The following is a 22,810-nucleotide window of genomic DNA, read 5'->3' as shown; positions in this document are numbered from 1 at the left end:
ATTCACGTATTCACCCTTATTCCATATATTCCACGTATAGATAGTTCTCGACTTAAAACAGCAGTTTGTTTAGCGATCGTTCGAAGTTACAGCGGCTCTGGGGTGGGGGGAAAAGAAGGGACTTGCATCCTTTGCTAGGAAAGAACTATCCTGGTGGTCTTGCCTTGTTGGAAGCATGTGCTGCTTCACCATCCCGTCCAAGCATGAAGAGTCAAATAGCCCATTTGCCCTTTAGCTACCCACTTTCCTAATTATCCATTCCCCAGGAACAAAATAGCAATCCTGGTTTAAAAGCAAGAAAGCAAGCCAGACTCACACGGTTCTGATTAACAGCAGGTCAGTCGCTGCTGTTCAGGTGATCTGAGGAATTTTCAGTTTCAGGCGAGCGGTATATTAGCTTGGTTTGGATTCTAAGTGCAGGTAGTCCTCGCCTTACGACGGTTCATTTAGTAACAGTCCAAAGTTACAGCAGTACTGAAACCAAACTGACCTAGGACTGATTTTCACACGACCACAGCAGCACCCCCCACGGTCACGTGATCAAAATTTGGATGCTTTTGGCAACGGGTTCCTATTTACGACGGTTGCAGCATCCCGGGGTCAGGTGATCCCCTTTTGTGACCAGCTAACAAGCAGAGTCAGTGGGGGCAGCTGGATTCACTTAAGAATTGTGTTTCTAACTTAACAACTGCAGTGATTCACTTAACTGTGGTTAGAAAGGTCCTAGGACGGGGCAAAATTCACTTGGCTGTGTCACTTAGCCACAGAGGTTTTGGGCTCAATTGTGATCGTAAGTCGAGGACTACGTGTAACTTGTCCGGCATATTTTTTTTAATGTTCTAATATTACGTTCTACGTGTTAAGAGGGAGGAATAAAAACTCAGAAATTAGTCTTTGGGATTCAGGAAAGAGGGGTGAAGTAGCAGCTGGAAAGCATCAAAGGCAGATATGTCCCCTTTTAGCAAGATCAACCAAAACCACCTTTTTTTTCTTTCCATTTGCCTTGCGGTCTACTAGAACAGGGCTTTTCAACCAGGGGTACGGGTACCACCTGTGGTGTACATTGGCACCTGGCAGGTGGAACACGACCATCCTAGAAAAGTGGTAGCAGGGGAGGGGAACGAGCTGAACCGGTGGCAGCACCGCACAAGCCTGAGCGAGAAACGGTTGGAGCTGCAGGGCTGTCAGGGCTCAGCGGAAGCACCAGGATCAGTGCCAGGCTCCAGCTGGAGCTCAGCGCCGATCCTGGCGCTTCTGCTGAGCCCAGAAGAAGCGCCGATCAGCTGGAATGTTGCAGCATCTCCAGGGCCTTGTTATTTACATTCAGATGCTTGGCAACTGATTCATATTTATGACGGTCACACTGTCCCAGGGTCATGTGAAGTGACCAAAACCTGCTGCAACCACCCAGCAGATGGGGGGAATAAAAACCAAACACCCCCCACCCTACCCCACCCCCGCTGCCAATCCTTAACAGAAATGCTCACAACAATAAAAACCTCGGACAGGAGGAAGAGCGCCGCTGGGCGGGCAGGCAGGCGTCTTGCTCGGCTGTGGCTCAGGGGCACTTTTTTCAGTGCCATTGTAACTTCGAACAGTCACTAAGCGAACTGTTGTAAGTCGAGGACTACCTGTACTTCATCACTTTTTTCCCTTTTTTTTTAATTGGTCATCATGTTTTTGACACCTTGCTAGGTGACTGGTGGTACTCGGATGTTGCCATATCCTAAAAGTGGTACAATGGGTGAAAAGGTTGAAAAGCCGTGGACTATTTATTTTATTTTTTTATTTTAATTCCATTTATATCCCGCCCTTCTCCGAAGACTCAGGGCGGCTTACAAGCTTAGCAGTAGCCTTCATTCTATGTATATGCCTGCTTATTAGGGCTTTCCCCCCCCCCCCCAAGCGGCATTATTACAAAGTCAGCTTAATTGCCCCCAACAATCTGGGTCCTCATTTTACCTACCTCGGAAGGATGGAAGGCTGAGTCAACCTTGAGCCTGGTGGGATGCGAACCTGCACTAATTGCAGGCAGCTGGACTAGAAGGGCAACCGCTAACTCCCAGCTGAGGGAGGGAACCTGGTCTGTCAGGAAGTCCAGCTTGCAGCTGTTTCTCTGCTATGTTGTTGGTTTGTTGATTTGTTTTTTCCCTCCTCTCAGGACGGTCCTGCTACTCTCCTCACATCTGTCAAAAAGAAGGTTAAGAATGTCAGCATTTTATTAAAGGTGAGTCCAAAACTGCAACAACGGGGTGCAGAAAAGCAAAAGAGCTTGAAAGAATTTGAAGAGAGGTGCAGGGTAGAACAAAATGTGAGCCCTAGGTTCCTTTGCCATGTTTTGGGTGGGGTGTGGGGAATGTCACATTTTCAGTCCTCAGGTCTCATAGAGAAGGGCTTGGTGGGTTGTTTTACATTTTCAAACATCAGTTCAAAAAGGGCCTTTAGCAACCAGGGTTAGAACATATTCCCCTCCTAAAACTTGCCTTTTAGACAGGGAAGAGCTTCTGCGTTTTATGAGAAATTTCTAATACAGTAATCCTCGACTTAGGAACGGTCCTTTCGGAACTATTCAAAGTTATGACGAACCCCCCCCCCCGCCCTCCCACGTGATCATATGACTGTATTTTGGGCACTCGGCAGCTAGCCTGCATTTACAGCTGTTCACAGCATCCCAGGGTCACATGTCCACATTTTGCGATGTTTTTGTCCAAAGCCAGACCATAGTAAACCACCCATTGCCTCGCTTTGGCATTCACTTAATGACCTCCAAAAAATTGGTGATGAAATCAGGCCGGTCACACAGAGGTTCTGCATCATGACCATCGTAACCGTGATGGGCAGGCTTCCTTACAGTCAGGAGTCAAGGACTGCCTGTATTGCGCAATTAAGTCTGGACGCAAAAAAACCTGCCTGCCCCTTTTCAAATGAGATCTTTCTTAACGAACGTTTATATCGTTTTTCTCCCTTTTCGTCCCAGAAAGAGGATGAGGAGGAAGAGGAAGAAGAAGATGATACAGAAGGAATCCTCCTTGGACGTGGTTCACGGGCAGCCCTGCTGCCAGAAAGAACACGGGTAAAGAAATTTAGATGGGTTGGGGGCAGAGGGGGAGGGAGTTGTATCATGTAACACTGAAAAAGGACTTGGCAGGTCTTGAGTTATTGCTTAGCTCAGAGGCCCCCAATCTTTTGGGCACCAGGGACCGGTTCTATGGAGAGAGGTTTTTCTGCAGACCAGAGGGTGCGTGGTTTCTCTTGTTTGCATGGACTGGTTTCTGGCACGCCACGGACCAGGAGTTGGGGACCCCCTAGCTTAGCTCACTGCTTGGACCATACTTCCTCAAGCTCTTCCCCACCACCATCCCAAAACTGTTGGGACTACAATTCCCAGGTTTGTCTGCACGGCCAGTAGCAGGCCAGGTCACAGAAGGCGGAGGTAGTCAAATTTAAAGGAAGGATGGAGAGAGGGATCTTCCGATGCTTTTTGAGCATCAATCACTCATCTTTCCAGAATGAGCTAACGGCTGAAGAGAAACGCCGAGCACATCAGAAAGAACTGGCCATGCAGCTAAACGAAGAAGCCCGGAGACGCTTAACGGAACAAAAAGGAGAACAGCAGATCCAGAAGTAAGAATTGCATGTGACGGGAGCAATAATGGGTTTCTCCTGTTTCTACCTGGGTGCCATGTCACATGCAGCCAAAGATCTACTCCTGTTCATATGGGACAAGAAAGCAGCCCTCTTTCCAAAAACATTTGAACTTACAGATAGAAGGGAATATCTGTAGCTCAGGATTGAGCTTTGGGGTCCTTGATACTTCCTGAAATTGGTGGTTTCCTTGCAGACGTTTTATTACCTAACTAGATGACATCATCAGCAGTGATCACATTACCTAGTTTGGTGATGAAATGTCTGCAAAACAACCATCAAGCACGAGAAGCAAGGACCCACATATTTCAGCTTGGTTGCCTCACTGCAAGGCCTATTTAGGATCCCCTAACAGACAGAAAGGGATGCGGTGGCTCAGTGGGTTAGGACGCTGAGCTTGTCGATCAGAAGGTCGGCAGTTTGGCTGGTTGAATCCCGAGTGCCGCATAACAGAGTGAGCTCCTGTTACTCGTCCCAGCTTCTGCCAACCTAGCAGTTCGAAAGCACGTAAAAATGCAAGTAGAAAAATAGGGACCACTACGGTGGGAAGGTAACAGCGTTCTGTGCGCCTTTGGCGTTTAGTCATGCTGGCCACATGATCAGGGAGACGTCTTCAGACAAGCGCTGGCTCTTCGGCTTTGAAACGGAGATGAGCACCGGCCCCTAGAGTCGGAAACGACTAGCACGCATGTGCGAGGGAACCTTTACCTTTAACAGAAATAGGCCGTAGGGTGCGGAGCCCCATGATCCTTCGACCGCTGCGCTACTGCGCAAAACTGGAAGCCTGCAACCCTTTTACCCTACCAGATTTCTTCTCCCTTTCTGCTTCTTCACAGGGCCCGCAAGTCGAACGTGTCCTATAAGAATCCGTCTCTGCTACCTAAAGAGCCTTATATTCGGGAGATGAAGATTTACATTGATAAGAAGTATGAAACTGTCATCATGCCTGTTTTTGGCATCGCTACTCCATTCCACATTGCTACCATCAAGGTATGAGGACTTCTGTTCCGTGGGATAGGGTAGCTTACTCAAGACTTAGATAGGTGCAATTCCGTAGAACAGGGGTGTCAAACTCAATTTCATTGAGGGCCGCATCAGCATTGCGGTTGCCCTCGGGGCCGGGTGGGTGTGGCCTGGGTGGGCGTGGCTAGAGTGCATATGGCCTACTGGGTGGGCGTGGCCAGCTCTACATCGTTTGCATCAAGGGTGCCTATGGGGGCCTGGGCAGGAGTGGGACAGATCTGAGGGTCTCTGGCAGGAGGAGGGTCTCTGGGCCAGGGCCAAATCAGTAGGGGCCGTTCCCTCACTGTTTCCAGGATGGCTTCGCGGGCCGGATCTGGCCCCTGGGCCTTGTGTTTGACATCTCTGCCGTAGAAGTAGGAGCAGGTGATGGTTTTAAAAGGGAAACTGCTGAAATGTGACTGTTGCGATGCCCCGAAGAAATAAACAGAGAGTATTTCTTTGTATAGTTGTGGTTTTAGGAGAGGGCTGGGCGTAGAAAGAGCCACCCTATCAGGAGACCTCAGATGTTTAAGAGTGTGCTCTCCTCTTTGGAGGAGAAGAGTCGCGGGGGGGGCGTGTTCAAGCTGTTTTCCAAAGCACCAGAAGGCAGGACAAGAAGCAACGGATGGAAACTAATCAAGGAGAGAAGCAACCTAGAACTAAGGAGAAATTTCCTAATAGTTAAAACAATTACTCAGTGGAATGGCTTTCCTCCAGATACCCTAGGTCTCCTGCGGCTCCCAGTCCTCTGCCATGTGCAGTCCCCCCCAAAAAAAGTGGGACTAAAAAAGTTCAACCAATCAATTCAAATATGCAGGGTAGGTGCATATCTCGCCTTGGCTCCACTCTTCAAACCCTGTTCTGCGCATGCGCACATGTACGTGCATGTGCACACATTTTTTGCGGCTCCCAGTTTTTCCTTTTGTGAGGGAACCAAGTGGCTCTTTCACTGTTTCAGGTTGCTGACCCCTGCCCTAGGTGCTCCATCTCTGGAAGTTTTTTTTTAAAGAAGAGATTGGACAGCCATTTGTCCAGAATGTTATAGGGTCTTCTTCTGGAACAGGGGGGCTGGATTAGAAGACCTCTTAAGATCTGTTCCAACCACGTTAATTTTTTTTTTTATTCTGGTTTTCTCATACAGAACATCAGCATGTCAGTAGAAGGTGACTACACTTACCTGAGGATCAACTTCTACTGCCCGGGCAGTGCCTTGGGTCGCAACGAAGGCAACATCTTTCCTAACCCAGAAGCCACTTTTGTAAAAGAAATGTGAGTAAATTGCCTTCCTGGGCGTTGCAGTTAGGAAGGTGTTGTCCTTAAGAGCGATGGCAGTTTGCCTTTGTTTATACCTGGGCTTCGGGGCTTTCGTTGACTTCGGATTGTCTTGAGTTGGAGCCTAGGCTTTGATAAAAAAAAAACAGAGGCCTTCTGGGATTTGGTGGATTTAATGAATGGGAATTCTTAAAGGTCTAGACCAGGGGTAGGCAACCTTAGCTCTTTTGTGACTCATGGACTTCAACTCCCAGAATTCCTGAGTCAGCATAGCTGACTCAGGAATTTTGGGAGTTGAAATCCATGAGTCATAAAAGAGCCAAGGTTGCTTACCCCCTGGTCTAGACCCCGGGCAGTTTCCCTCATACTCCTTTGTGCTCCAGACTTCAAAAGAGGCTCCTAGCAGCCCAATCAATTGAACTTCCGTGTCATCACTGGGTCCCTGCTAATGCTAACCCGAACCCTTCTCTTCCTTCAGAACATACCGGGCATCCAACATCAAAACGCCTGGGGAACAGACAGTCCCAGCGCTCAACCTCCAGAATGCCTTCCGCATCATCAAGGAAGTGCAGAAGCGTTACAAAACCCGTGAAGCCGAGGAGAAAGAAAAGGAGGTGAGCCTCCCCCCCCCCGCCCCGGGGCAGGGGTTTCCCAGGCAAGCAACTCCCAAAGACGGCTGGAAAAAAACTGAAGAGATGCGTTTGCCGAGGACAACCACCAGGAGCGGCACCTTTAGCAGACAGCAGAGACTTTTGTGAGCAGCAGCAGCAGCTGAACCTTTTCCTTTTCCGCAGGGAATTGTCAAACAAGACTCTCTGGTGATCAACCTGAACCGCAGCAATCCCAAACTGAAGGACCTCTACATCCGTCCCAACATCGCCCAGAAGCGGATGCAGGGATCTCTGGAAGCCCACGTCAACGGTAATTGCGAGGCGCGCACAGAGTTTTGCCTCTGGGATAAACCGCCACCTAAGAGGTAGCTCGAAAGCAGAAAGAACATTGCCTCTGGGCTTCACCACCATCTCTTGAGCAACCCCATCCCTGGAATCTTGCCCAGCCAGCCTAAGATTGTGTCTTCCATATTTCCGTGCCCGAGAGGCGCGTTGGCCCTGGCTTCATGGTGCTGGAGGTGGTCTCTCCTCCTGAGGTTTGAGCCCTAGCGCTACGTGGCAGGGTGAGCTCCCGTCACTCACCTCAGCTTCTGCCCACCTAGCAGTTTGAAACTTATGTTCTGTGCGAGTAGATAAAACAGATAACCAGTTCCGTTGGGGAGATGAGCTGGTGTCCCGTGCCGGCGGTCAGATTCCTGCCAGCTTCCTGCTTGCAGCACCCGTTTGCAAGGCAGCTCCGGTGGAGGGAGAGGGCCTTGGATGACACTGCAGGAAGAGCCGCTTGTCTCTCTCTGGGTGCGAAGCCATCTCGCCCTCCTGTGCCACATCTTCGGAAGCGCACAAGTGTGTCCCAGGCATAACAGATGTCTGGAGATTCTCAGTCATCCAGGTCACAGTTGTTCCAAAGGTGCTTCTTCAGGAGGCATCTGGATGTTCTCGTTTTTCCTTTGAAGACGTTTTCCTGCTCATCCAAGAGGTTTCTTCAGCTCTGACTGGACGGTAGGGAATGGAAGGATTTATACTCCTTGCAGACAGCTGGGGACAGGAGGGATATGACATCATCTACTTCCAGTCTACAACAGAGTCCTTTCAACAGTTCCAAGAAGGCTCCACACCCATTTGCACCACTCAAGTGACCCTGAAGACACAGATAAACCTACAAGTGGCCTGTCAAGCTTCCGACGTATGGACTTTTCAAGTGACTCTTGAGGGATGGTTTACCTTAAAAAGAATCTGAAATCTCCGCCCCCTGGCACAATATATTAAACACAATTCCCCACCTTTCTAATTTTGTCATTAATCATATTCTCCAATTACGGTAATTTAAAGAATCGGTTTCCCTTCCGTTAGACAACCCGCCAAGTTCTTACCTTCTTTAATTTCATATAGCCTTGAGGTACAATCCTCCTCCGCCCTCCTCCCAACCTTAGCCCTATCTCTTAAAGCAATGCACAAGTTTAACATATGAAATAGCTGCTTCTTCATCTCTTCTCAAGCAAGAACGCTCGATGTTAGCAGCGTTGACATGGGGCCTCTGTGACTCACTTAAAAGAAGGCAAATGACCAGCTGTCTGCACGGAATATAAATCCTTCCGTTCTCCACCATCCAGTCAGAGCTGAAGAATCTTCTTGGATGAGAAGTGCAGTGTCTTCAAAGAAAAACAAGAAAGTCCAGATGCCTCGTGAAAAAGCACCTTTGGGTCCCATAACAGAGCTGGTCAGTAGGCAGCCAAGCTACTGCTATGCATTCACATTGTAGTCTCCTGGCTGATGTAACAACGCCACACTGTCAATAAAATGAATGAAAATGAATTTCCGTGCCCGGGGAGGTGCTACTGGCCTTTCCAACCTGACGACACCAGCAGCAGATGGCCTTCGCCCCTCACTGCGGCTTTTCCTCCACAGGTTTCCGTTTCACTTCGGTGCGGGGGGACAAAGTGGACATCCTGTACAACAACATCAAGCATGCCGTGTTCCAGCCCTGCGACGGGGAGATGATCATCGTGCTTCACTTCCATCTGAAGGTATCTGTGGGCCTTGGGCAGCTAGGAGAAGCCGGAGGGTTGAGAAGGCCCTCTCCCTGGTGGAAGTGGGTAGCAAGGACCAGACGAGGACCTCGGTTTTTCCTCCCATTAACACAACCTGCTGCCCTTGAACTGCAAGCCCCACGCTTTGTGGTTTGTGAGGTGGTGCAAATTCTGAAAAGGTTGCACGCATCTCCTGCTTAACGCAGCCTTACCTTGAGGAGAAGCTTGGCCCTTGGTTTATGGTGGGTGGGGTGAAAGATGTTTCGGCCCTGTTTGGCGCTCCCATTGTTTCCCACTAAAGGAGAACATTTGTAGCTCAGGGTTGAAATGAGGGATCCTTGGTGCTCTCTGAGGTTGATTGTTTTCTGGCAGACGTTTCACGACCCAAACTAGATAGCATCATCCGTGCTAATGCATCCCTAGCACTGGTTATGTCACCTAGTTTGCTAATGAAACATCTCCCAAGAAAACAGCCAAGCTCAGAGAGTACCAAGGAGCTCTTATCCTTCTCCACTCCCCCCTCCCCATGACCAATAGCTCCCACTCTTTACCTAAGCACAGACTTTCCGGACTATAATTCTGCCCAGAGCTGAAGCTTTATCAGTTCCCTATCTCAGGGCTTTTCAACTAGTGGTACAGGTACCACTTGTGGTACATTGGCACTTGGCAGGTGGTACACGACCATCCTAGAAAAGTGGTAGCAGGGGAGGGGAATGAGTTGAACCGGTGGCAGCACCGCACAAGCCTGAGTGAGAGACGGCTGGAGCTGCAGAGCTGTCGGCTCAGCGGAAGCCCCAGGATCAGCGCTTCTTCGCGGCTGTCAGGAGTCAGCGGAAGCTCCAGGATCAATGCCAGGCTCCAGCTGGAGCTCACCGCTGATCCTGGCACTTCTGAGCCCAGAAGAAGCGCCAATCAGCTGGAATGTTGCAGCATCTCCAGGGTCTTGTGATTTACATTCAGATGCTTGGCAACTGATTCATATTTATGACGGTCACAGTGTCCCAGGGTCATGTGAAGTGACCAAAACCTGCTGCAACCACCCAGCAGAGGGGGGGGGTATAAAAACCAAACACCCCCCCACCCCCGCTGCCAATCCTCAACAGAAATGCTCACAACAATGAAAACCTTGGACAGGAGGAAGAGCGCCGCCGGGTGGGCAGGCAGGTGTCTTGCTCGGCTGTGGCTTGGGGGGGCACTTTTTTCAGTGCCATTGTAACTTCGAACAGTCACTAAGCGAACTGTTGTAAGTCGAGGACTACCTGTACTTCATCACTTTTTTTCCTTTTTGGGGGGGCGGGAGGGTCATCAAGTTTTTGACACCTTGCTCGGCGACTGGTGGTACTCGGATGTTGCCATATCCTAAAAGTGGTACAACGGGTGAACCCTGCCCTATTTGCCCTGCAGAACGCTATCATGTTTGGGAAGAAACGCCACACGGACGTGCAATTTTACACGGAGGTGGGCGAAATCACCACCGATTTGGGCAAGCACCAGCACATGCACGATCGGGACGATCTCTACGCCGAGCAGGTGAGGATGGGCTGCTTGAAGCCCTGTGGGACAGGGAGGGCTGGGTGCCGGGAGACCAGTTGGGGCCATGTGACTGACTGATCCTCTTTGCCCCAGATGGAACGGGAGATGAGACACAAGCTGAAAACAGCCTTCAAGAATTTCATTGAGAAGGTAGAAGCTCTAACCAAGGAGGAATTGGAATTCGAGGTTCCTTTCCGAGAGCTGGGGTGAGGACTGCTCAGTGGCCTGGTGGCTTTTGTTTGAGCGCCGCAAGAGGCCGTTTGCTGGAGACAGAGAAAGAGTGCACAATTTTCAAGGCACCCTTGAGATGGGCGACAAATTAGATAGATAGATTAGGTAGATTAAGTAGGTAGGTGAGGTATAGATGGATAGACAGATAGACCAGGGGTCTTCTTCAAACATGGCCCTTTTGTGACTTGTGGACTTCAACTCCCAGAATCCCTCAGCCAAGCATGCTGGCTGAGGAATTCTGGGAGTTGAAGTCCACAAATCATAAAAGGGCCAAGTTTGAAGACTCCTGAGATAGATGATAGACAGACAGGGATGGATGGATGGATGGATAAGTGGATGGATGGGTGGGTGGGTGGGTGGATGGATGGATGGATGGATAAGGGGTGGGTGGGTGGATAGATGGATAAGTGGGTGGATGGATGGATAATTGGGGTGGGTGGGTGGATGGATGAACGAATGAATGATAGGTTGATAGATAGATGGATAGATGGATATTAGGTTTTAGAACTCATCCATATGACAAACCAGAAATAAGTTGCTTATGCCTACCACCATTCAACCAAGTTACAAAAGACCCCCATAGAGGGACTTACGACCCAGTTCTGAAGTTCTGACCAGGCACACACCCATGATCATGTAACTCCATATCAGGCATTCAGTAACCAGCCCATATTTGTGGCCCTTTGTACCATCCCTCAGTCATCTGACCTCATTTGAAGATTTTATTTTTTTTGCTGAAAACCGGCATTTGACAAAAATGCCCCCTAGCGAACAGAGGGTTTCCTTTACAACCGTGGCATTGGCTTTATTGACCACCATGTTCACTTGATGACCGCCACAAAAAAAAAAGGTGGTGAAATCGGGTCAGTCCAGTGGATGACCTGCTATACAACCTGTAATGGTGTGACTCCATTACGGTCATAAATCAAGGGCTACCTCTGTATTGTATTTTATTTGTTCCATTCCACTCCATTCTTCCCAAGGGTCCAGTAAGTTGTTATTGGGCTAGGAAAGAAGCCTTGTGGCTAGTGCCAGGAAGAATTTCCCTAGAAAGAAGCTGCCTTTTAACACAAACATTGCAACTTGCCAAGACTTCTTAAGGCAGCCACATCTTTCCCTAGGAGTGTACAGCCGTTTGAAGGAGTTGCAACAAGGGGTTAAGGACATTCTTTGTGCACTCTTGACACATCTTTCTGCCTTTGTAAAAAGTCCTGCTGGCACCGACTAACAGGGCAGGGCTGGTCTCTGATTTCTCTTTGATATTATGTAAATCTTTCTTATAATGGGATTATCACTGTCTGCTCTTTGCCTTCCTTGTCTCATGCGAAAGGTTCAACGGCGCCCCCTACCGAAGCACCTGCCTGCTCCAACCAACCAGCAGCGCCCTGGTGAATTGTACTGAATGGGTGAGTGTGCATTGGCTAGGAGAGGCAGGATATAAAATTGGGAAAGGGATGGCCTCGGTTTTGTTCGGATCTGACCCTCCGAACTTGGAAAGCTGCAATTCCGACAAACTGGCGTTGAGTTGCCCTACCACCCACAAAGAGGACAGGGCTCCTCCTATGTAGGCCGGGGGTCTTCAAACTTGGCCCTTTCATGACTTGTGGACTTCAACTCCCAGAATTCCTCAGCCAGCGTGCCTGGCTGAGGAATTCTGGGAGTTGAAGTCCACAAGCAGAGGTCTTCAAACTTGGCCCTTTCATGACTTGTGGACTTCGACTACCAGAATTCCTCAGCCAAGCACGCTGGCTGAAGAATTCTGGGAGTTGAAGTCCACAAGCAGAGGTCTTCAAACTTGGCCCTTTCATGACTTGTGGACTTCGACTACCAGAATTCCTCAGCCAAGCACGCTGGCTGAAGAATTCTGGGAGTTGAAGTCCACAAGCAGAGGTCTTCAAACTTGGCCCTTTCATGACTTGTGGACTTCAACTCCCACAATTCCTCAGCCAAGCACGCTGGCTGAGGAATTCTGGGAGTTGAAGTCCACAAGCAGAGGTCTTCAAACTTGGCCCTTTCATGACTTGTGGACTTCAACTCCCAGAATTCCTCAGCCAGGCACCTTCCAACCTTGAAGACCCCTGCAGTAGGTGCTGCTCATTTGAGTCATTAAAAAAAAGCTAGTCCCCGACTTTTGGTTAGTGACCGTTCGAAGTCCACAAGTCGTAAAAGGGCCAAGTTTGAAGACCACCCCCTGATGTAGGCCTTCTCAAATCCTCATGTGGTTCGCATACTGTTTTACCTTCTCTTAATCTGCATTCCCATTAAGTGATATTTACTGGCTTTTGTCTTCAATATGCTAAGGTGGCGGTAGCATGGTGGGAGTATGGTGGCTAGCGTTGGTTAGGACGCTGGGCTGGAGGTTAGCAAGCCCATGCTCAAGACCCAATTGCTGTCATGGGGCAGAGTTGAGCTCCCGTCCTTTGCTCCAGCTCGTGCCGGGAACATGAAAAGAGCCCCAAACTGGGTGCCCCCAGGCAAGAATGATATCCCTGCTGATTCTTTCAACCCGGGAGCGCCTCGGTGCTTCTCAGTGGCAGCATGGTCGAGCTTTGAGAAGAAAAGTCGGTGACTATTGCAGTCGAGGGCAGAGGTCTCCAAACCTGGCAATTTAAGCACCTGCGGGACTTCAACTCCCAGGATTCCTCGGCCAGCCTTGTCCCGCCGGGGAATTCTGGGAGTTGAAGTCCACAGAGTTTTTCCAAGTTTGGAGACCCCCTGGTCTAGGCATTGCTTCCGTGCGCTCAAAGATCCGGAAGACCGATCCAGTTTCCCTTCCTCCGTCCCTGCAGCCTCCATTTGTGGTGACGCTGGACGAGGTGGAGCTGATTCACTTTGAGCGTGTGCAGTTCCACCTGAAGAACTTCGACATGGTCATCGTTTACAAGGATTACAGCAAGAAGGTCACCATGATTAACGCCATCCCTGTGGCCTCGCTCGACCCCATCAAGGAGTGGCTCAAGTGAGTATGGACCCAGAAGGCTTATATCCCTTGCGTGGGTGCAACTTCCCCTCGTGGGTAATTGTTGAGGTTTTAAGAGACCTCCAAGGTCCCTTCCAGCCTTGCAAAAGTTGCCCCCTTTAACGCCCTTCCTGGCATAGGTCTAGACCAGGGGTGGGCAACCTTGAGGCTCTTTCATGACTGGTGGACTTCAACTCCCGGAATTCCTGAGCCAGCCACGCTGAGGAGAAATGGAGAGGTTGCCATGCTGGCTCAGGAATTCTGGGAGTTGAAGTCCACCAGTCATGAAAGAGCCCCAAGGTTGCCTACCCCTGATCTAGACTGTCTGAGGAACCATCTCACCTCGATGGAACTGGCTGTCAGGAAGGGCGTACTGCAGACCCCGTCAGTCCAGGAATTTTGACTGACAGATTCCGGGAGGAGCCTTTTCTGCCATAGTTCCTGCCCTTTGGAACATCATAAACTCCCCCCCTCCCCAAGATGAAATCTGCACGCACCCTCCTGACCTTCCATAAAGGCTGAAAACCTAGTTCTGCTAGCTGGCTGGGGGCGCCAATGGGGGTTTAACCACTCTGAAGTGGCTGTCCGATTAAATGAAGACCCCCCCCCATCTCGTCCTGTGTACTTTTATGCTCCCTTCCCACCATCTTTCAATTGTAAATTCTTTCTTTCTTTCTTTCTTTCTTTCTTTCTTTCTTTCTTTCTTTCTTTCTTTCTTTCTTTCTTTCTCTTTTCTATTTCTCTCTTTGCTTTCCTTCCTTCCTATCTTCCTTCCTTCCTTCTTCCCCTCCCCTGCCTCTCTCTCTTTCCCTCCCTCCCTTTCCTTCCTTCCTTCCTTCCTTCCTTCCTTCCTTCCTTCCTTCCTTCCTTCCTTCCTTCCTTCCGTCTTTCTTTCTTTCTTTCTTTCTTTCTTTCTTTCTTTCTTTCTTTCTTTCTTTCTTTCTTTCTTTTTTTTATTTCTCTCTTTGCTTTCCTTCCTTCCTATCTTCCTTCCTTCTTCCCCTCCCCTGCCTCTCTCTCTTTCCCTCCCTCCCTTTCCTTCCTTCCTTCCTTCCTTCCTTCCTTCCTTCCTTCCTTCCTTCCTTCCTTCCTTCCTTCCTTCCTTCCTCTCCCACTCCGTCTTCCTCCCTCCCTGACCTGCCCCCGTCTCCCTCTGTCTTTTTATTTATTAAATTTATCGGCTGCCCATCTCAGCAGTCTGGGCAGCCATAACGTTATTGTTACATCATTTTAATGTTTACTGGTTTTAATGTTTGTAAGCTGTCCAGAGTCGTCTCTAGACAAAGACGGGCGGCCTATGAATCAAATAAATGATTCTACGACACTGATAGGTGGTTCATTAGAATTTGTGACAAAAGGGACATTTTACACAATTTTTTTAAAAAAGCTCATTGACTCAAAGGCAATGTTTCTACTGTCATGCTGCTGATTGTGTTTCTCCAGTGCCAGTGAAAAATCCGGGGGGGGGGAAGGTGGGTTAGTTTACCTCCGCCCTTATTAGTTTATATTTACCACAGAAATGGAATACATTGGCGTCGGGCTTTGTGAAGAGAGCTGATTTTGAGAAGTGGGTGCGGCCGTTCACCCTGTGATGAAGTCTATATGCTCATTCTCTTTTCTTCCTTTGCATCAGCTCTTGCGACATTAAATACACCGAAGGGGTACAATCCCTCAACTGGACCAAAATCATGAAAACAATTGTGGATGACCCAGAAGGATTTTTTGAGCAAGGTGGCTGGTCGTTCCTTGAGCCAGAGGGAGAGGTAGGCTGGATGAATCAACCTGGGCAGAAGGGAGGTGTGGAACCCAAACGCACACGCGCACGCACACAAACACACCCCAGCACACTCCCTTGGTTTGGAGCTTAAGAGGGGGGGCGGTGTCAGCACCAGGGATTGAAAGGATTATTAGAGGATGGAGAAAATTGTGGGCTGGGTTGTGTTGGATGCTGTGATGTGTGTGGTTTGGTGTTATATAATGTAATGCATGTTTTTTATACACTCTGAAGATAGCACTGCAGGGCATTCGTCTAACACACGGGTAGGCAACCTTGTCTCTTTTATGACTCGTGGACTTCAACTCCCAGAATTCCTGAGCCAGCCATGCTGAGGGGAAAGGGAGAGGTTTCCATGCTGAGCCATGGTGGCTCAAGAATTCTGGGAGTTGAAGTCCACAAGTCATAAAAGAGCCAAGGTTGCCTACCCCCTGGTCTATACATATATTGTATATCAGGGATCTACGAACATGGCAGCTTTGTGGACTTCAACTCCCAGAATTCCTGAGCCAGCCACACTGAGGTGAAAGGGAGAGGTTTCCAAGCTGAGCCATGCTGGCTCAGGAATTCTGGGAGTTGAAGTCCACGAGTCATAAAGCAGCCTAGGCCTAGCCCAGGGGTAGGCCACCTTGGCTCTTTGATGACTCGTGGACTTCAACTCCCAGAATTCCTGAGCCAGCCATGCTGAGGAGAAATGGAGAGGTTTCCATGCTGAGCCATGCTGGCTCAGGAATTCTGGGAGTTGAAGTCCACGAGTCATAAAAGAGCCAAGGTTGCCTACCCCTGGTCTAACAGATCTAGAATTGTAGCATGCCTTCCCTAGCCTCAGGCATATCTCTTTCATAAGGGTCCTAAATCTCTAAAAAAATAATAATAATAAGTTGTTCTTCACTAGCAGGTTGGAATTGTTCAGATTCTTGTTATATCGTGTTGGTTTTTTGAACCCGGACAGGGGAGCAATCACTGCCTAGTACTAAGCCATAAAAAGTAATAAAGGAGTTCAACCTCAATTGCTTGGCTTTCCTTCAGAGATGCCATTCCTGTTCCCTTTCCTTCAGGGAAGTGATGCTGAAGCTGGGGAATCTGAGTCCGAAATCGAGGACGAGACATTCAACCCTTCCGAGGAAGAGTATGAAGATGAGGAAGAGGACAGCGATGAAGACTATTCTTCAGAGGCAGAAGAATCAGGTGAGGAAAGAAGGTTAGGGTCACTGTTGACTTCTCTGGAGGATTCCTTGTCGTGTAAGCCCCCTCCCCTCCCTCTCTTCCCTTCCCTCTTTCCCCCTCTTCCTCCCTCTCCACCTCTCCTTCTGTCTGTATCCCTCTCTTCCCTTCCCCCATCTCTCTTCCTCTCCATCCCTCCCTCTCTCTCTCTCCCTCTCACGCCATAATAATAAATAATAATAATAAGTTGGAAGGGACCTTGGAGGTCATCTAGTCCAACCCCCTGCTCAGGCAGGAAACCCTATACCATTTCAGACAAATGGCTGTCCAGTCTCTTCTTAAAAACTTCCAGTGTTGGAGCACTCACAGCTTCTGGAGGCAGGTTGTTCCACTGGTTAATTAATTGTTCTAACTGTCTGGAAGTTTCTCCTTAGTTCTAGGTTGCTTCTCTCCTTGACTAGTTTCCATCCGTTGCTTCTCGTCCTGCTTTCAGGTGCTTTGGACAATAGCTTGACTCCTTCCCTCTTTGGGGCAGCCCCTGAGATATTGGAACACTGCTATCATGTCCCCACCCCTCGTCCTTCTCTTCGTTAAAGTAGACGTACCCAATTCCACCAACCGTTCCTTGTATGTTTTAGCCTCCAGTCCCCTAATCGTCTTTGTTGCTCTTCTCTGTGTTTTATATTAGCTTCTCTGTACAGCAGACAATCCTGACTCTTACTTCTCTTTGACAGACTACTCCAAAGAGTCCCTGGGCAGCGAGGAGGAGAGCGGGAAAGATTGGGACGAACTGGAGGAAGAAGCACGGAAAGGTAAACATCCTTCCGTCTTCCAGTTCTCTGTTGGAAAACTCTTGGGATCAGCTTGGACTTGTGAAGCTGCTTTGGGCCTATTTTTTCTTCCATCCATCCATCCATCCATTCAATTTTATCTGGCTGCTCATCTCAAAAAGATTTTCTGTTTTCTCGACAGAGGGAAGAGAAAATTAAACTTGGGCATGTGGATTCAGCCAATCCAGAAATCAGTAGCACAAGTAGATCTGGGTAATTCAGGGCACAGGTATCGCCATCCTGGCACAGGACCAAGTGCTTCTGGGACCTTCTTTTCCCAAACCTCTCCAGTCAATCCAATAAGATCTGAGCGTTGGCATGCTGTAGGTCCGTTCTCTTAAGCCAGGGGTGGGCAATTTTCCCAAGGGCCCACATGTAAAACTGGGACTGTTGTGGAGGGACGAACCAATTAGACCAGACGTGTCAAACACAAGGCCCGGGGGCCAGATCCGGCCCGTGAAGTGGTTTCATGTGGACCGCGAAGCTATCCTGGAAACAGTGAGGGAACGGCCCCCACTGCCTTGGCCCTGGCCCAGAGACCCTCAGATCTGTCCCATTCCTGCCCGGGCCCCCATAGGCACCCTTGATGCGAACGATGTAGAGCTGGCCACGCCCACCCAGTAGGCCATACGCACTCTAGCCACGCCCACCCAGTAGGCCACGCCCACCCTGGCCATATCCACCCAGCCCCCCCCCCCCCGAGGGCAACCACAATGCTGATATGGCCCTCAATGAAATTGAGTTTGACACCCCTGAATTAGACGATTACTGCCATCCCCGCGGGCCAGACATGGGCAGCCAAAGGGCCGGATGTGGCCCTGGAGCCAAAGAATGCCCTGGTCTGTCTTAAGCGGTGCCCCTTGGAGGGATGCAAAAGACCATCTTCCTCTGTGGCTGCATCCGAAGGGCCCCGATCCCATGGGCCTTGCAAAAGGCTTTTCCGCCAGGCATTGGCAGGAAACAAAACTCGGGTTTCTTTTGATTGTTGTATTGGCTGACGGAATTTGTACCATGAAGCTTGCTATATTGAAGATAGTTTAATTTTAGCCTGTAATTGTGCACTGCTTCTGAGTCGTTTTGTGTGGGCAGCCATGTAAATCAAATCAGAGCCACGGGTCTTCATTCATAGCCGTGATTCACGATGAATAGAAATAGGAATGGAATGGAATGCAATAGGAATGGAACAGAATTAGAATAGAATTAGAATTAGAATTAGAATAGAATTAGAACAGAATAAGAATAAGAATAGAATAAATAATAGAATAGAATAGAATAAATAGAATACAATAGAATAGAATAAATAGAATAGAGTAAATAGAATAGAATAGAATAGAATAGAATAAATAGAATAGACTAGAATAGAATAAATAGAATAAATAGAATAGACTAGACTAGAATAAATAGAATAGACTAGACTAGAATAAATAGAATAGAATAGAATAGAATAAATAGAACAGAATAGAATGAATAGAATAGAATAAATAGAATAGAATAAATAAAATAGAATAGAATAAATAGAATAGAATATTTATTTATTTATTTATTTATTTGATTTATATACCGCCCTTCTCCCGAAGGACTCAGGGCGGTGTACAGGGCAATAAAAATAAGAATACAGGATACAAGATTTAAAGTTAAATGTTTGTGCCCAATGTAGTAAGTTAGTTAAAAACAATGTTAAAACCCCAAACCCATCAGACCAGGCCGGCTTGTTCGAATAGATAAGTTTTTAGATTTTTAGAATAGAATAGAATAGAATAGAATAGAATAGAATAGAATAGAATAGAATAGAATAGAATAGAATAGAATAGAATAGAATAGAATAGAATAGAATAGAATAGTATAGAATAGAATAGAATAGAATAAATAGAATAGAATAGAATAGAATAAATAGAATAGAAAGAATAGAATAGAATAAATAGAATAGAATAGAAAGAATAGAATAGAATAGAATAGAATAGAATAGAATAGAATAAATAGAATAGAATAATTGGAAGGGACTTTCTAGCTCTTCTAGTCCAGCCCACTTCTCTGGCAGGAGACCTTATACCATTTCAGACAAATGGCTGTCCAGTCTCCTCTTAAAAACGTCCAGCGTTGGAGCATTCACCACTTCTGGAGGCAAATCTTTCCACTGGTTCATGGTCCTCACTATTAGGAAGTTTCTCCAGAATCCCAGGTTGCTTCTCTCCTTGATGAGTTTCCACCCGTTGCTTCTTGTCCTGCCTTCTTCAGGCTCTTTGGAGAATAGCTTGACTCCCTCTTCTTTGGGGCATCCCCTGAGGTATTGGAAGACCGCTGTCATGTCCCCCACCCCTCCCTCTGTGGAAGTTCTGACTTCTCCCTCTCCTCCCGCAGCTGATCGAGAGAGTCGGTATGAGGAGGAGGAGGAACGCACCATGAGCCGCAAGAGGAAAGTTCCCCCCGTCCAGAGTTCGGGACACAAACGCAGCTCCCACAGTCGCAGTCCTGGCCGAAGTTCCGCCCCGCCTAAGAAGAAGAGGAAGTAGAGGGGAGGGGGGCATGACAAACCTTTCCCATCAGTCAGCTGGGGCAGGGAGGCGAGGGGGGGGCGGGGAAGTTGGGGCTGCAGAGGCCTCCCTCTCTCAGCCAGTCTTTAGGGCCCCGGGGAGGCAACCAGCATCTCCCCATAAGCTTTTTCCCACCTTTCCCACATCCCCACCACCTTCGTTTCCTTCTCCCCCCTCCTCCTCCTCCTCCTCCTCCCACCCCTTTGTTTGTTTCTCTGGAGCATCTTTCAGTTTTTCTCTCCCCCCCCCCCCCCGCGTCTTTTTCTGAACCGTTCGCATGGACCAATCCGCTGCGAGAGAATTCCAGGCCGTGTTCACGGTGGACGAAAAACTGTGCCGGGAAGGGGGGGGGTGCACGGAGGCCGTCTTGGGCGGGACTCAGGAATCTTAAGCGTGACTTTACTACCATGCTCCTCTGCAGCTCCCGGCCACCCCCCAACCCCACCCTCCCTTTTCCACTATCCTCCTTGGAGAGGGGGGTGGGTATATCGATTCCAAACGCCCTTCTGCCTTGGAATGAGGAGCCGGTTGACTTTTTTTTTTTTAAAGTATTACACCCATGTCAAGAAATGGAAAGTTCGTGCCAACTGCTCGTTCCGTCGGCGTTTTGGAACCGACGGGGAAGAGCGGAATTGCGGCCGCAATTTTTCCAGCGCAAGCAACGGCGGGAAAAACACCTCGGAACTGCGACGGAAAGGAATTAAAACAAAGCTTCTATACATACGCAAGCAACCAGGACTGGGGAGTTAGGACACGAGCGAAAGAAAAGATCCTTGCTTCTTTCTGTTCTTTATTATTTTTTTTATTTTTGTTCCCCCTTTTACGGGATCTCTTTCCCCTCCCACCCCGCCTTTTCTAATTGTCAAGCTCTTGTTTGTATTTTATCTGTTTCCAGGATTGCCACGTTGGTTTCCAGTGAATGAGCTAGGAGGGGAACGGATTAAGTGCATTTCCTGCCCTAACCCTCCCTTTTTTCCCCTTTTTTGGGGGGGGCGGGGTTGTTTCCACCTGATCCAAGCTGGGGGGGGAGGGAGGGGGAGTTGGGGGCATGGGCTTTCTCAACTTTTTTTTTCCGGTAGCCGTTAGCACTCTTGATATTTTTGACTTTGGAGAAACTGAACAATAAAAATGTTTTTTTTAAATAATAATAATAATAGGAAAGTCTATTTTGCCGGCTTCTTGGCTCGCCGTTCCAAAGAAAGTAGCAACGATCCTTTCCATAACGGAAGCCCGTTCACCGCTCTTCGGTTTCTCTGTCCTGGCCGCACAGCCATTTATTCACCTGCCCGGTAGATAGCGCGCAAGACGGCAGCTGCTTCGACGGAGACTTTCAGCTTCCCAATCTTGATGGCGTGGTCTAAAGAACTGAAAACTGGGCGATAAGAAACGAAATGTACAAGGATCATGTCATTTCCCAGTCTGGCAGTCGATTCATGAAGTTGTGGGGAGGAGGAGGAGAAAAATGACTTGGAATCTTTTTAGACTGAACGTGGACATTTGCTGATCCTCCAGGCAGTATTTATTTATTTATTTATTTTATTTTATTAAATTTATATACCGCCCTATTCCCGTAGGACTCAGGGCGGTTTACAGGGAAAATTAAAAGCATAACATACCAAAAAATTAAAATCAGTTAAAACAATTAATTAATTCAAGTCCCCAAAATTTAAAACTAAAACCCAATTAAAATTAAAAGAAACCCCTCAGTCTGGGCCAGACAGCTCGAAGAGCCAAGTTTTCAGGTCCCGGCGAAATGAGCGAAGGTCGGGGGCAGTCCTAAGTTCCATGGGAAGTTGGTTCCATAAGGCCGGCGCGCCCACAGAGAACGCTCTTCCCCTGGGAATAACCCGCCGGCATTCCTTAACCGGCGGTATCCTGAGAAGGCCCTCCCTGTGGGGGCGCACAGGACGATGGGAAGTTGATGCCGGCAGCAGGTGTTCCCTTAGATAATCCTATAAAGCCATTTAGGGCTTTATAGGTCGTTACCAGTAACTGCTATCACCTTAGCCTGGCAGGAATTTGCATACAGCATCCATCAGTGATTAATTTTCCCCAGCGACCAGGAGAGAAACAAAAGACTTGTGGAGGGCTGAACTAATAAGACTGAAGCTGCGTAAGCACACATGGGTGTACATACATAAAGTGGGGGGGGGGAAATATAGTTGCCTTCGGAATAAAAGCAATACGGTTGTATGGTGTGCATGGCATGCACTTGAATCAGAATAGAGCTGGGAGGGACCTTTGAGGTCTTCTAGTCCAACCCCCTGGGAAAGATTGAGGGCAATAGAAGAAGGGGACGACAGAGAATGAGGTGGCTGGATGGAGTCACTGAAGCAGTAGGTGTCAGCTTAAATGGACTCCAGAAGATGGTGGAGGACAGGAAGGCCTGGAGGAACATTGTCCATAGGGTCGCGATGGGTCGGACACGACTTCGCAACTAACAACAACAGTCCAACCCCTTGCTCGGGCAGAAGGGCCTATAGCCTTTCGGATAGGTGGCTATCCAGTCTTTTCTTAAAAACCTCCAGTGATGAAGCAGCTACAACTTCTGAAGGCAAAGCTGTTCCACTGGTTCATTGTCCTCGCTGTTAATTTACATTTAGTTTCTAATTTCTGATTGACTTCACGTGGCCCAGACAGCGACAGCCAAAGGGGCTGGATGTGGCCTATAGAGGCCATAAAATGGTCCAGACTTAATTACATCCTATAGACCAGGGGTCTTCAAACGTAGCCCTTTTACGACTTGTGGACTTCAACTCCCAGAATTCTTCAGCCAGGCACGCTGGCTGAGGGATTCTGGGAGCTGAAGTCCACAAGTCGTAAAAGGGCCACGTTTGAAGACCCCCTGCTATGGAGGTAACCCTCAACTTACAACTATCTGTTTGGTGACTGTTCAAAGTTGTGACAATACTGGAAAAAGTTATTTATAACCCATTATAAATATTTATTTATTATTTAAATTTATATACCGCCCTGTTCCCGTAGGACTCAGGGCGGTTTACAGGGAAAATTAAAATACATAGTATACAAAATTAAAATCAATTAAAACTATTAATTAAATCACAGTCCCTGAAGTTAAACTAAAACCCGATTGAATTAAATTAAATTAAAACCCCTCAGTCTGGGCCAAACAGCTCGAAGAACCAGTTTTTCAAGTCCCGGCGAAATGAGCGAAGGTCGGGGGCAGTCCTGAGTTCCGTGGGAAGTTGGTTCCATAGGGCCGGCGCGCCC

The 22,810-nt window shown here is 48.4% G+C and overlaps 1 protein-coding gene across 1 annotated transcript in view; it reads left to right on the top strand.

Moving 5' to 3' along the window:
- LOC308676018 (FACT complex subunit SPT16) overlaps positions 1-20,721 on the top strand; it is a 32,756-nt gene extending 12,035 nt beyond the window's left edge. The window contains exons 11-26 of the mRNA XM_081341721.1: positions 2,162-2,227; positions 2,978-3,073; positions 3,509-3,624; positions 4,482-4,635; positions 5,789-5,916; positions 6,398-6,533; positions 6,714-6,840; positions 8,436-8,554; positions 9,962-10,087; positions 10,184-10,296; positions 11,652-11,727; positions 13,111-13,280; positions 14,914-15,043; positions 16,113-16,242; positions 16,953-17,030; positions 19,407-20,721. Of these exons, the coding sequence (XP_081197847.1) occupies positions 2,162-2,227; positions 2,978-3,073; positions 3,509-3,624; positions 4,482-4,635; positions 5,789-5,916; positions 6,398-6,533; positions 6,714-6,840; positions 8,436-8,554; positions 9,962-10,087; positions 10,184-10,296; positions 11,652-11,727; positions 13,111-13,280; positions 14,914-15,043; positions 16,113-16,242; positions 16,953-17,030; positions 19,407-19,558 (1,917 nt within the window). The 3' untranslated portion in view covers positions 19,559-20,721. The remainder of the gene's footprint in view (positions 1-2,161; positions 2,228-2,977; positions 3,074-3,508; positions 3,625-4,481; positions 4,636-5,788; positions 5,917-6,397; positions 6,534-6,713; positions 6,841-8,435; positions 8,555-9,961; positions 10,088-10,183; positions 10,297-11,651; positions 11,728-13,110; positions 13,281-14,913; positions 15,044-16,112; positions 16,243-16,952; positions 17,031-19,406) is intronic.
- Positions 20,722-22,810: the final 2,089 nt, after the last annotated feature.

Source organism: Vipera berus (assembly GCF_964194415.1).
Source record: "Vipera berus genome assembly, chromosome: W".
In the NCBI taxonomy this organism is placed as follows: domain Eukaryota; kingdom Metazoa; phylum Chordata; class Lepidosauria; order Squamata; family Viperidae; genus Vipera; species Vipera berus.
Note: the sequence above shows the minus strand (reverse complement) of the source record. Positions and strands in the feature narration are given on the sequence as shown.